Source organism: Protopterus annectens, chromosome 11.part0, assembly GCF_019279795.1.
Source record: "Protopterus annectens isolate FY-2018-M chromosome 11.part0, PAN1.0, whole genome shotgun sequence".
Lineage (NCBI taxonomy): Eukaryota > Metazoa > Chordata > Ceratodontiformes > Protopteridae > Protopterus > Protopterus annectens.
Window position 1 is genome coordinate 611,254,367 of NC_056745.1, and position 14,644 is coordinate 611,269,010.

A 14,644-nucleotide genomic window follows, 5' to 3' on the forward strand; every position below is an offset into this window, starting at 1 on the left:
AGGATCTGGAGAGAGAGGGAAACCCAGACTCCAGACTGAGTGTGCTCCCTGTGTGTTCTTAAGGGAAGTTGTGCTTGATGCAGAGAGCTGCATCTGGAAATACTGGGTGAACGTCCATCTCCAGTTTCAATGGTGTGGATTCAGGCTACTTGATTACCAGCCCAGAGTGGGGATGTCACAAAACTCTCCTATGGAAAGGAGCCACAGGAGCCCAATTATAAGCACTTCAGACTCCTCTCGATGCACCCCAGGCTCATTATATCATTCATTTACTAAAAATAATTCCTAGAAACAGCAAGACAAGTCTCAGAATAACCAAAAAATGGGTACAAAAAACTAATTTTATTCTGGACTTTTCATGGAATATACATCAGGACAAGAATGAATCCATGCTGTAATTACCATAGTTCAAGTCAAAGGCATACTTTGTTATCTGAATCATTCACTGAGGCTTTCTTATTGCATTAATGTGGAAAGTGTATATTTTAGTCCTTAGAAGAAGCATCTAGAGTCCTGGAAAATGTCTCAAAAATGTAAAATCTCACAAGATGGAACACTAACCAGCTCAGAGCTCTCACTTACCCTTTTAAAGAGGCATGGTTGTGTTGTGGATTTGATTGTATATAAAGAAATGCGACAGTTTCATAGAATTGAATGAGCCAATAACCAAGTCAATGAACACATTTTGGTGCTATTTTATTTATATTTTTTTAACTGTAAAGTATACTCTGTCTACAAATCTTAGAAACCATGGCACAATAGTATTGATGCTTCCTGTGAAACTCTGTCAAGGTTGAAAATAGAGATGGTGAATCATCTTTCTCACATCTGACCAGGACAGTGTAGGTTTACCAGGTCTTCCAAAACACTGAAGTTGCAATGAGAAAATTCTCCTTCCATGAAAAAAGAAATCACATACTTCTATACCAGAAATCTCAGGTCAAGTTTCTGGCTATGGCTAATACCTTTGAATCAACAGCAGACTTCTCTACTTTTATAGGAAATGCACCAGATACACAACAGCACAGTTACAAATGAAGCATACAGGGCTATTCTTCTTTGTCAGTTACAAACCTCTCTTATTCCACCAATCAGAATTATGTCAACATTTTTAAATTAGTGGTGTGTTTCAGTACTCCTTATGAAACTATACAGGCATCAATGCAATCAACCAGTTTTTGTCAGGCAGCCCACTGAAGGTAATTCCTTATTTAACATGCTTTCCACCCTGGTAGGCTTCAGCATAGCCAAAGAGCATACCCAAAAGCATTCCTGTCACACACAACATCACTGATGTCTCCTTTGCCATTTAGAAGAATTAAATCAGAAGAATTTAATTGGATTAATATGAAGCCACCTTGACACATGTTAACAGAGAGAGAAAGCAAAGTCATGTTCAATATACCTTAACAGAATTTATCCAATAAGCACCAGAAAAACATTTTGCCAAATTGTAATACAGATTTTCCTTTCACAAACTTGACAGTTGTTTAGATGGACATTGCTGCAAATACGCACACACAAACCTTCATAAATGACTAAAACAAATCATGAAAGAATGACTGAATAAGCAAGACTGTTACAATCATGTCAACTGTCCTTGATTTTGGTTCATATTTTTATCCAAGCCCTCATAAAATTCTAGACTTTCAGGTAAATCACTGAGGATTACAGTCATTAATAATGCCACACATTAGAGTTTTGTACTTGCTTGTTGTTGTTTGTCTTTCGGCTTTTTCCCGGTAAGGGGTTGCCACAGTGGAACTCCAGTCCGCTAATGACTGGCAGTAGAGTTTTACGAAAAGCCAAGGTGGCAGCTCAATGCCCAACCTTCAATGAAGGCACACCCATTTATGCACGCATGTCTTTCGAACACTACCCAATTGCAGGGAGGACATGCAGACTCCACACAGAAGGCATTCCCAAGACATGCCGAGAATCGAACGGGAGAACCTCTTGCTGTGAGGTAACAATGCTACTCCCATACCACTGCGGCCGCCACAGTGGAACTCCGGTCCGCTAATGATTAGCAGTAGATTTTTATGAAATGCCGAGGTGCCAGCTCGACGCCCAACCTTCAACGAAGGCACGCCCATTTGCGCACGCATGTCTTTCGAACACTACCCAACCATGGGAAGACATGCAGACTCCACACAGAAGGCACTCCCAAGCCATGCTGAGAATCAAACGGGAGAACCTCTTGCTGTGAGGTAACGTTCAGAAAATATAAGTTGATGGAAAATTAGTTGTTTTAATAACTTTCTACATGAATTAGAGCAATATTTTTTCTGGAATTATTGAGCAAAGAAGGGACACAATTGTATTTTGAAAATTGATGTCCAGACCTTGGCATAAATACTTCTACTGGATCTCAGTGAGTGCTTTCTTGCTGAACAAAGTATTCATGCTTTATTTTAAGAGTTAAGTGTTATAAGATTCTAGTCATTTGTTCATACAGTGAAATACAGACCATGCATCCAGTATAAAGAATGTCTTACCATAAACAAGCAAATAGTACAGAGAATGTTGAATAAAATGGAAGATGCATTTGTGATGTGAAGTTCCTCGAAAAACTTTAGGAAATTGGTTTTAAACACAGACAGAATGTGTTCCTTTTCCATCTCCAATGAGTTACTAATATCACAGTATTACCATTAATTAGTTAAATATTTGGTGGAGAATGTATATTTGAGAGTAGTTGTTACACATCTGGTAAACTAAAAATGAAAGTTGCAAAGCCTGCATATTCTGAATATCTGCTTGTAGGCCCACTCTGTGCTCTAACCATCTGTTAATATTCTCACTCTCTATGCCAATCATGTTCAAGGGAAGTCTTACAGCTACAGCCAGCAACTTTGTTCACTCAGCATTTTTAAAAATACTATTTTCCCCTTTGAGGCAGAAGGAATTTAAATCCATTAAAAGACTACCATTCAAAGGATAGACTTTGCACAAGTATATGCCAAACCACCTGATTTGCACAGATGGTAATATCTACAGAGGATATGATGTTTTAGTGCATACAACAAGGTATTCCTGGTTTTGTTTGTCATACAATTTAGGCTTATAAAATAGTGTATATGAAAGAAAGTGGACTTGTGGAGAGGAACTTACCCGCTATTGACATCATCAGTTCTGAGGCTCTTTCCTAGGATGTCACCATCGCTCATATATCCAGAAATCTCTATTTCAGATGACAAATCAAGTTCCCCACTTTTATCGCTCATATCCATCTGTGATATGTTCCCAATACGTGAAGCTGCTGCTCTCCGAAGTGGTGTCGTATACATAAAACGTGTGGGATCTGTATGTAGAAAACGACTTGAGCTAGTTCGAGCATAGCTGCCACTCAAAGAAGGAGCATCTCCTGCCTGCAGCCGTGGACTTGTCTGGCCCAGCCTCCAAGTAACCGGCGATGATCTGCTAGTCAAGCTAGGTATGCCTCTTCCATTAACTTCTGTTGTAATTGTGCTGTCAAACGTTGTTTCTAAAGTACTGTCAAAAATAAAAGGGTCATCCAGTGAGTCAGTGTCAGACATTTTTATACATGCTGAAGTGATCCAGACCACAAGATAAATCATGCAATTATGGCTGCTGTTTAAAAAGCTTTCAAAACATAAATCTCAAGTCCTGCATTATACACAATACAGCAGCAGAGTGTATTATTTTAAAAAATGCAGTTTAAGAGACTTAACACTTTATCATCTTTGAAATATTTCTGTTTTGTTGACTACTGAATAATGCAGAGCTACAATGGCACAACAAAGCCATATTCTCTCTACTTGTCTTTGTATATGGAATACAAAACTAAAAGATATTTTACCCTTAAGTCATCTTGAACACTGTGATGTGAGTCCACTTACATAATTTATTTTCACTCAGTGCATTACTTTCCCAACAAGCAACATTTCCATCACACGGACTTCTGGACATTCTACTGAAGTATACCTCTGCTTTTTAAATGGTAATAGTTGTTTTCTAATTCAAATCTATTTTCAAGAGCAGATCCTCTGAGAAATACTGACTTTTTTAATTCCAGAGATGCATGCTAAATGCAACTACCACCAAAATAAGAAGTATCTATGTACAGGTCACAGTTCTTGTGCTCAGAATTTGAAATTCACAAAAACTGCTTATAAGAACCTGTGCATATGATTACACACGTGTGTCTAATGAGTAAGTGTGTGATACATGGAACGCACTGATTATATAATGTAATTTTGGGGAAAAAAACTGCATTGTGTTGAAATCCATATGCGTGATCCTAGGTTTAACAAGTTTGTTACCATGGTGGCGTTTCATATCTTTGAACCTCCTTATTAGAGAGGCTCACCCTGTAAGCCAGGCAGCAGTGACATTGAGGATCAGAAGCCTAGAGGCAGCTCTGGCAGCTGGTTTGATGCACTTTGCATTATCACACAACAAAAGTGCGGCAGAGCAGTGCGTCTAACATTTTTTAAAGCTGGTTGAAAATAAGAGGCAAACATTGTTTCTGGCCACCATTTGTGTGGCAGTACAAAGTATCAAACAGGTTTTTAAGCTGTTAAATACTTTTGTCTTCTACGCTTTTTTTTTTTAACTAGTTAATACATTGGTACATTGGGGCAATGCAAACTTCCCATGTACTGCAAAGAATTATGACTGGATCACCAATCATAACCAAGTCATTAATGTCCTTGAGAAATGGACTCAAGAACTGCAGTTATTCACCTTTTCTTGTTTGGTGAAGTTTATTTGCCTTTAAGTTTTACCCCTTACTAAACTCATCACATAATTATTCCATTTATAATGTTGTCTAATGTCCCTTATCTACAATGTTCATAGGCAAATATTAGGCAATCAGTCTGCAGACCATTTGAAGCCTTGCCAAAAATTCCTATTCAAAGGTTCCCTCTAGCCTAAAAGGAGGTTAAGGCAAGGCAGACTGGGGAGAATTAGAGGCTGCCTATCTACTTATCTAAGTTTACCTTGAAGGGTGACAAAGGTGTGACTCTACTTGATATGTAGTAGAAATTTGTTCTAGAGTGATTGATATGTTAGGATAAGAATCTCTCATGGCAATGTGCCTTATTTATCTGCAGATGAAGGTTTAGTTCCTTCAACTAAGTATTTGAGGCACCATTAGTTTTGTGAAGGAACAGGATAAACAGGGTTAGATCCTTCATGACTCGAAAGGATAGACACAGATCTTCATGGAGGAGTCTGTAAGAGATCAAGTACATAGAAATGGCTGATACTCTTTCTTGATAACTAGGATTTTTGAAGCCACTGATCTTTTTAGTTACGAATCTCTGATGTCTCTTGTGTTGTATTGAGGTCTCTCATGTTATAAGATATGTTTAAACAAATACATGCCAAAAGATGCATTATAATATTAATATATATATAATATTTTTGAAAAGATATAAGTAAAGGGGGATCTAATGGAGATGCCTTTGGAAATTAGATGGGCCAGGTAAAAGACTTTCTGAACTACTGTGGAGACATGATGGTCAGACAATAAGGAATCATCAATGACAGTGCCTACATCTCTCACAACCATGTCTGACAGGAAGTGTGTACCTCCTATCTGGTAAGTGAAACTGTTTACCAACATGAACTATGATACATTTTTACATTTAATTTGAGACCATTGTCTTTGCAAAAACCATTAACATGGTCTAACCCATGGTGGAACAATTGTTAGTCTGTTGAATACTGAATAACAACACCCAATTAACAGTCATCTGCAACCTTAGTTAATCATACGTCAAGGAGTGGTGGCCTGAAGGTCTGGGAAATATATGCCAAATAGGACAGGCCCAAAACTGGGCCCAAACTGGTCCTGTGGTATACCACTGGTAATTTTTTTTGCTTTCAGAAGTGGTACCTGCAACTCTAACCACATGGATTCTTTCAGATAATTAGTTAGCTGTCCATTGCACAATATAAGGATTTATATTTAGATTTATAAGTCTATCAGTAATACCTGCATGGGGAATAGTGTCAAAGGCCTTGGACAGGTCTAGACATGCTGTATGCACTGCATAACCACTATCTACTGCTTCAGTTATTTTTTCAAAGAAATTAATGAGGTTGAAGAGGCAGGACCTTTCTCTGATAAAGCCAAATTGACGAGGATGCAGGGTTGAGCGATTTTCAATGTCTGTATTAATGAGGTCTGAGATAAAGTACTCGATAACTTTATATATGAGGCTAGTGAGACTAATGGGTCTCCAGTTACCAGGGCTGTGGTTGGGCTACCTTATGTAATGGAATTACAATGTTTTTTTTTCTAGGCTTCAGGAATGTATCGAGTGAAGAGGCTTAGATTAAAGAGGTTAAATAGAGGCTCAGAAAGGCCACATTTGGCGCTGTAAATTAGTCAATCTGGTATGTTATCAGGGTCCATGGATGAAGTACTTTTAGTTTTTAGGAGGGCGGTGAGTACTTGTTCCACAGTAATTAAAGGGTCTGGTGGGGCTGGGATCGTAGAACTTGAGGAACAGCTATATATGTGAGAGGAGTAAAATTTGCAATAAAATTGTTAGCTAGGATGTTAGCCATTTCCTTTGTCTCAGAGAGAGTAGTATTATTGTGGACTAGCTCTAAACATTGTTGGGTGTTAGTTCTCAACTCCCTGACATAGCTGAAAAAAAGATTTGCAGTTATTTTTGGTCTTAGTGGCTATTTTAAGTTCATACTCAGGTTTGAACTTCATAATGGTTCCCTTAAACTCTTTGTTAGTTTGCTTAAGTATGTACTTAAGATAGGTGGAATGAGAACTCTTATAAGCATTAAGCAGTTTCTTTCCCTTTTATATAATTTATTTATATGGGTATTCGAGCACAGGGGGTACATTTTAAGCTTCTCATTATATTTGCTGCAGATACGGACTGCCTTATCAATATTATTGTTGTTATTTACAGACAAAGTAAAGTCAGTTGAGGATCAGATAACAACACCTAATTTACAGTTGTCTACAACTTTGTTAACTATAAGTCAGTACTACTGGCATGAAGATCCAAGAAATATATGCCAAATAGTAGAAGGCCCAAAACAGAGCCCCACGGTGCACCATTGGTAAATTTATTTTGCTTGCAGAACTGACACCTGCAACTCTAACCACGTGATGTCTGTCAGACAACCAGTCAGCCATCCATTGCAGATGTGTAAGAGGCATAGCCCTTTATATAATGGAAGGAAGTAAACAAAAGAAGCAATATGATAACAACAAGAAAACAGTTTTAAAGGAAAAAGTCACTAAATTATGGTCTGATTTAACAAGGCATGACAATACCTATAGAGATGTGCAAGAAGTGGCAATATTTTTGAGGTCTACATCAAGGATATTGGGCTCCTAGTAAGAACTTTTACTATTTGTGAAAGACAGTTAGCATTTCTAATGTTGCCATGTACCTGAAAAATATCCAGGTATCCAGCTAAGCAATTCATGCTAATATCCTGCAGTAAAAACAGTCCTGCTCCTTTGTGGCCTTTGACCAGTAGTTATACAGCTAACAAATCACATTAAAGTGATATTTTGCAGTGGATTTGTAGCCAGACCTTCTGGCAGACACTTGGGACTTTACAAACTTGCCTCATACAGACAAAAAAACGACAAAAGTAACACTGATCATTAAAATTGCTACACCCAGTGATTACAGTGTCTTACAAACAGGGAAAGACACAGTCATACAATACCAGGACTTGCAGGCAGAAATCAGAACAATATAGAGAAGGATACCCACACAATTCCAGCAGTAGCAGGAGCAATTGGTCTCATAAAGAATTTACAGTTGTATTTAGATATGCTACTGATACGTGTAACTCTGTATGAATGTATTCCTTCCATTGTGTGGTATAATAAATCTAAACACATTGACTCAGTAAAGCACAAAGGGAATTACAAAAAAGAAACACTGAGCTCCAAAAAATATTTTTTTAACAACTAAACAGAAGACTGGAATAGGAATAGTTTGGAGTTGAATGATATCAATTGTTTGCTAAGGAGAACAGGAAAAGGTATAGACTTCTAATGACAGAGAATAGCAACTAGGCAACATGAAACGTTCTTTTCTGAGGTTGGATCAGTAACTAGCAATGCGAAGAATACCACCATAAGCAATCTCTTTATTTAGTGTTTTAAAAGTTATTATCAGTAAATAATACACATATGCCCAAATAAACTGCCACAAGTGAAATAAGCTATTACCAAGCAATTATGTTGTTTTAATGAAGACTAGCTAGAACAATCTCACTTGGCTCACAATATAAAAATTAAAGGTATTACCTCCTAAATCCTAGTCAGAAGCTAAAAGAGACTTTGTAAACTTATCAACACAGAACATGAGGTTAGAATCAATCCCTACCACATAACTGCTTGGCAGTACTATAGATGACAACTTGAGATTTTACCTACATATTCCAAATGCAGTAAACATCGCAACCTGGGCTCATAAACATAGTAAGGCCATATCTCACGGCCACTACAGCTATATCTACTTACCTACTGTCCCACCTTTTTAACACTTTTTTTCAAAAACTTTCCAAGCTAGAACAATGTTATAACAAATGACATTGATAGCACATCTCTCCAACAGATCCCACCACTGCACACCTATCAAAAAATTAATTGGATGTAATTCCGCAACTACCTTAAATACACCAAACTAAATATTACCCATAAATGTGTTTATTAACCAAACAAGTGCTCATCCCTGAATACTTTGCTACAATGATACTCACCCCTCCAGATCTCTTTGCTCTAAAGACAAAGAACTAAAAATCTTACAAGTCTCAAAGCAATGCTCAATATTTTGACTAACTATCCAAACTTTTGAACAATAATCCCTCCTTTCCAAATCAACTACAAAGTCTGCAAAGCAGAAAACTTAGATTAAGGTTATTCTTACTCCCCTCATGGTCCTGTCACTGCTCCTTACCTTCAGGCTATTGTATACTAGTGACTAAGAGGTCACTTTTTCTTCCCGTTGCTTAACCATATAATCTATTATATACTGATTGTATAAGTTACTTCTCAGTATGACTAGTTGGATAACAGGCTGCCTACCCTTAAAAATACACTCATGTTTACATTGTATATATTATGGGCCCGACTACAAAAGACATGATCTCAGTGTAGGTGACCATTTACACTGAGAGCAGGCCTTTTTGAATCTGGCCTGCAGTGTATGTCTGTTTACAGACAGGCCTTACATCTAAGTAAATCACGTACACTGAGAACAAGTGTTCGGAATCAGGGCAGACTTACTCTAAAAGCAACTTTTTTTTGGAATCTAAGCTCTAAATGAATTTGTCTATCTATACCTTTATTTTTTTCCACAAAGACATATTTATGTTATTCCAAACTACAGCACTGATATTTCATCACTTCATTATATAAGTAACTAGGCTGGTAGCAATGTACTTTAGCCAAGAATGCAGATAATCAGAAAACACGAGTAACAATGTAAATCAATCACTGCTCTTATATCACTTTGTTGCTCATGTGACTGTGAGAGGCTGCTTTTGGAAATTTTACCTCTATCAATGTCGTACAACATGGAGTTGGCATATATAAGTTCAAAATGTTTTCAATCATTACAATTTGCTTGAATGGCACTGTAGTGTTATGACTGCTTGTCATCACTCAATACTTTTTAAATGATCACATTTTATCGTGCACAAGGAAAGTGAACAACTATGCTTATACTGTGATCTTGCAATACAATATAGTCTTTAAAATTATTATTTGTATCTCTTGCAGCACCAGTAATCATATTTACATATATAGGTTCCACTCAGACAAATAACCAATCAGTACACTTTAATTACATCACCGATTAAAAAAAATGGCAACTGGGACGTGCAGAAAGTTTGGGATAATGAAATAAACAAGTTAAAACACATATTAGTGGTCTTTAGTAATAAAGCTCAGGACAAATAAGTACCTGTGACTTATCTGGGTGCCTCTTAGACTTGACATAGTTTCCTCTAAATTTTGTCGGAGGTCTGCAATATTCTTTACTGTTCTCATTCTCCGAGTTTCTGGGTCTTCTCCTGCAAAGACAAAAAAATAAATAAATAAAATACTAAAAATTCAGATATTAATCAGTATGTATGAAAATGGGGAAAAGTCATTCTTATCAAAGAGTGAAATATGGAGAAAACTGTTGAGAACAGATCCATAAACTATCCATTTCCATGTATTATTTCATACTGCTTACAGAGTGTATCTTCACAGTTTCTACAAACATTGAAACATCTTCAGATTTTATCTTAGCAGTGACAAGTCTTTCTATAAGTTTCTTTCTACTGCCAAATAATCTGTTAACTGACTCACTGTGCAAATTTGTAGATAAGAATACAGGCAGAACATAAAGTTAACACATGGAGATGCTCATTTTTAATACTCACGACTCAGTCTTAATTTCCTAACCCATGATTAGTGTTTCCTAATATATTCACGCTGGTAGGTTTTGTGACAAAAGGCTTCTTTTAAGAAATGATCAGATCTGTTGTGCATCTTAGCCCTTTCACATAAATGACTAGATCAACATGGTCAGACAGTTTTTATGCATCATATATGTATCATTCTCACTTGTACCTAAACCAATCCCTATTCAAATCTAATTATAAAACAAAAGTTGGTGGCTCTCATATCTGAAAAATTAAAATAAATGACTGGAAACAGTACTAACAGCTAGGGGAAAGGGGCATGCAACACACATTTTTGCAGGCAGCTGATAGTTGATAACCAAGCTGACAAGCAAAGGATTACACTACCTTAGTTGCACTCAAACTCATTGCAAATAAACTGATTTAGTTAAACTTTTAGAAAAGCTTACACACAAAGCCTGTGGGTGAAATCACTTTAAACATTTTTTGCTGGGGGACGCCTGTTTTGCAGCCCCCCAGTGTGGACTCCCTTTGTGTGGTCTGCATTCCCCACAACCACCTTGCTAATGTATACTGATTTCATTGTTGCACACGTGTTAAAAGAAAAAAATAAATAACTTAAAACTCAATTAACTGAGCTATGATCTCACAAGACAACTGAAACATAACAAAACATTCCAGGAAATACAAATTCAGTGAGTTTGGATCTGGGAGACAACTTCTTACAGTTTCCATTCTTTTACAATCAAGGTACCTACACATACTCAGCCAAGTTATCATCCAAAACAACAACTTTTCCATCACCTTATTTCAGGGAAATCAGTCCCAGAGATGTGGAAAGGAAACAAGAAAATTTCAAAATCACATGGGCCTTCTACACAAATGAGTAATTGAAATAGTCATCCAGACTCAACTCATTTTCTATGGAATAAGATAAAGACTGCTAGTAGTCAGGTTGCCATGACGTTTGAAATGGTCATAGTGTTCATACAGCATTCATGAGGTAGATGGACAATGTACTAATAAATGTTGATACAGGTTGTCTTAAAGGAATTATCATGCTGGGCATATGGGATTCTTTCAAAACTGTGATATTGTGTTTCAATTCTCAAAGTCAAACCTAGCAGAAGGACTTGTGTCATGGATGTTAAGCTACTTCCAAAAAACAGACAACAACAGGAAGTGTCCCTCGGATGGGACATTAAACCAAGGTCACATCTGGCTGAGTTAGCGACAGCACATGTGGATAACACTTATTGAAAAATAAGAGTAGGAGGTAGTTCCTCAATGCCCTGGCCTAATTTTCCTTAGTCGGTATGAATACTACTTTAGGTCTATCTAGAAAAGAGGGCATTTGCCTTGTGGGATGAACTCAATCAACAAAGAGTAAATAAAATAAAATAAAACTGACATCACTGGTCAGGACTATGCACTAGGATCCATACTGTTTCCCCCTTTCATGAACAATATGTAGCAAAATTGTTGTGAAGAATCAGTAATTCAGCAATCTGATTCTGCTTTCTCCTTGGAAGGTCTTTAGAAGGCTCTAAAAGTTGGTCATTGAATGTGGAATTATGCATTTCCTTCACTGGGCTGGCTTTGAATGGCATTAAATCCAGTGCAATGCCATTCGGTCACCTTCACCACCCAGGAGTTAAATGTTCATCCGACATGAAACTTATAGAATCAGGATCAAAATGGTCACCGTACTAAGATACTCTGGATACAATTTAAGCCAAATAAAGACACATACAGCACAACAAATAAAAACACAAAAGCCTTGATTGTCTTCATAGAACCATATCATGTCTCATAACCTTCATTCAGCATGACACTGCTAGAGCTACTCCTTTTAGATGGTCTGAACTCATGGCTTAATACCAGCAATCTCTGGCAAGAGGGCATGCAACAGGCAGGGAAAACCACATTTGCATCTGAGAAACCTAGAACATAGACTACTTTGGAACTCTCACTTCACAGGTGATGATTTTCCTAACATATTCTGGATATTTTCAGTTTATCATAGCACACTGATCTGGAATGAAGGTTGCACGCTTACAGCATGAACTCTACAACTCCATGAGAAACCTCAGATCAACAGAAGCAAAGCTCCTGGAAGCAGCCTCTTACAATACATTTATATCTAGATTGTTCCTCCTTCCTCATGTTTAACAGGTAAATGGCCTCTGTACATTCAGATGGAAACAATCCTAATGCAATTCAGTAGATGCAGATGCATGGAGGTTACTTCACTGCAGCACCATACATGGATTAGCAGATGTTTTATATAGCTGTCTCACAGACTTACCTACCAATAATCATACTCACTGTCACACTAGTACCTGCCATTCATGAACTCTAAACTCTTAATATACACCTTTATTCTTGTTTTCAGAAGTCTTTTGTATCTATTGACATACATCATGTATTATTATTTCCTGTTTACGTGCCTTTACTTTTGCCTGGTTTAGAGAGGTACGTATTAGCAGGTTCAAACAGTGCTCATGTTTATATTTTCCTTTTTATTCTAGCTTGCTACCATAAAAACTTCATTAATATTTTGAGAACCTCTAGTCCAATAGTTATAGTGGACTTTGTGTCACAACCAGTATCATATATACATAAGAATTTTGCAAAGGTGAGAAATTAAAAAAAACTTAACAGAACTATCTATAAAATGCTTCACCTGCAACACAGGGTGACCTACAGTGAAAATCATGTGCACAACCAAAGAAACATTACAGAATCTCTGCTACACATACACATTTCATGAAATTAGAATGTAAAAAAAAAAAAATTACTACTAATAATAAAATATTTATTTACAACAGGGCTTTTCACATATGAATACTAAAACACCTGAAATAGTAGATTTTTAAATGCCCACTGTGAAATCATTAGTCTTAGCTGTGCAAAAGGGAATCACATGACTACATCAGGAATGGGCAGGAAGTAGGATATTTTTATGAAATGCACTGTGTCCTAATGTAGAGGAGTGTCAGTGTAAGAGAATGGTGTAGATTTGTGCTCTCTCATTAAAGGCATGACTCATAACCCAAAATCCACAGGATTTCGAACCATGAAATAACTGCTATGATGATTTCCCCTCTAACATGCTACTCAGTGTTATATACAACAGTTTTGTTTTACATAAACAGCAATGTGTCATGTAATTATAGCTCTGGTAAAGGCTTTCCCTTGCGATTACTTTAAAGGAATCACTTTGATGGGCAGTCTAGCCCCTATTTAATATAGCCCAGTCATAAATCAGATATCTTAAAAAGACTCTTAGCAAAGGCTCCAGACAACAGTTATGTAAACGATCAATGTCTGCACGGACCAGAGAATCGTAACTTTTGTATGATGACAGAGGAATGAGCTTAAACAAAACTACCATGTCCTTAAACAAAGGCAGAATTTGTTGTTAAACCTGGGCTTTAAGAGAGCTTTGTATTAATTACCCTACAGAAATACTGGCAGTGTTAAAATATGAAAGCAATAATGAATTATAGACCAAGTACATGCACTATATCTGCTTGCTACATTTTGATTTATTATTACATGTTTTGTAATTTTAAAGAAAGTGGCACTTACTATCTCCTTTAATTAATTTTTTTATATTTCACAAAATAATACTACTACTAATAATAAATTGTAAGAAATTCTGCAGTTCAGAAACCAGATGCTGAGAGCTACTTCGAAACAACCTGTGACTCCTCTGTGTAAAACGGTATAATATATATAAGGGTATAAAAGGAGTAATGTTTCTGGGAGATGAGTGTGGTGAGAACCAGACAATGGGAAAATGAAAGTTGTTCCTGTTGTGCTAGAGATCAGCCATAGTGTGAAAGATCTAGACCCCTTTGCAGGTAATAAAATGTGATGTCAGTGAAAGAAAGTTGACAACAGACACTAGTGAATTTGTACAGTAGTGGAGCTGGCAGTAACCAACAAGGGAACAATATAAATCAAGATGGGTCTGTATGGTAAAGGGTAACAAGTACACTGGGAGAATCAAATGAAATGAGAAGCTACAGAAGCTTGTTATACCAAATCATGCACTGTAAACAGGAACTTTACAAAATGGTATGCAGGGCTTGAACTGGAAGATTCAGTGCATTCATTACTAAATCAAACGTGCATTCTTGGTATACAATCGTGTGATGAATCATAAATAGTTCATTTTAACTTTTTTTAAATAAATCACTATTGGGGAGAATTTATTTTTTTTTTGGGGGGGGCAGTCTAAATTCTGGTTTCACTC

At 36.9% G+C, this 14,644-nt stretch overlaps 1 protein-coding gene across 5 annotated transcripts in view; it reads right to left on the reverse strand.

Annotated features, from left to right (window-relative positions):
• Positions 1–14,644, reverse strand: part of NAV3 (neuron navigator 3) — a 1,719,037-nt gene that overhangs the window by 586,817 nt on the left and 1,117,576 nt on the right. For all 5 annotated transcript variants that reach the window (XM_044088077.1, XM_044088075.1, XM_044088074.1 and 2 more), the window contains 2 exons: positions 9,933–10,041; positions 3,115–3,495 (listed from right to left, as the gene is read on the reverse strand). In XM_044088077.1, the coding sequence (XP_043944012.1) occupies positions 3,115–3,495; positions 9,933–10,041 (490 nt within the window). The remainder of the gene's footprint in view (positions 1–3,114; positions 3,496–9,932; positions 10,042–14,644) is intronic.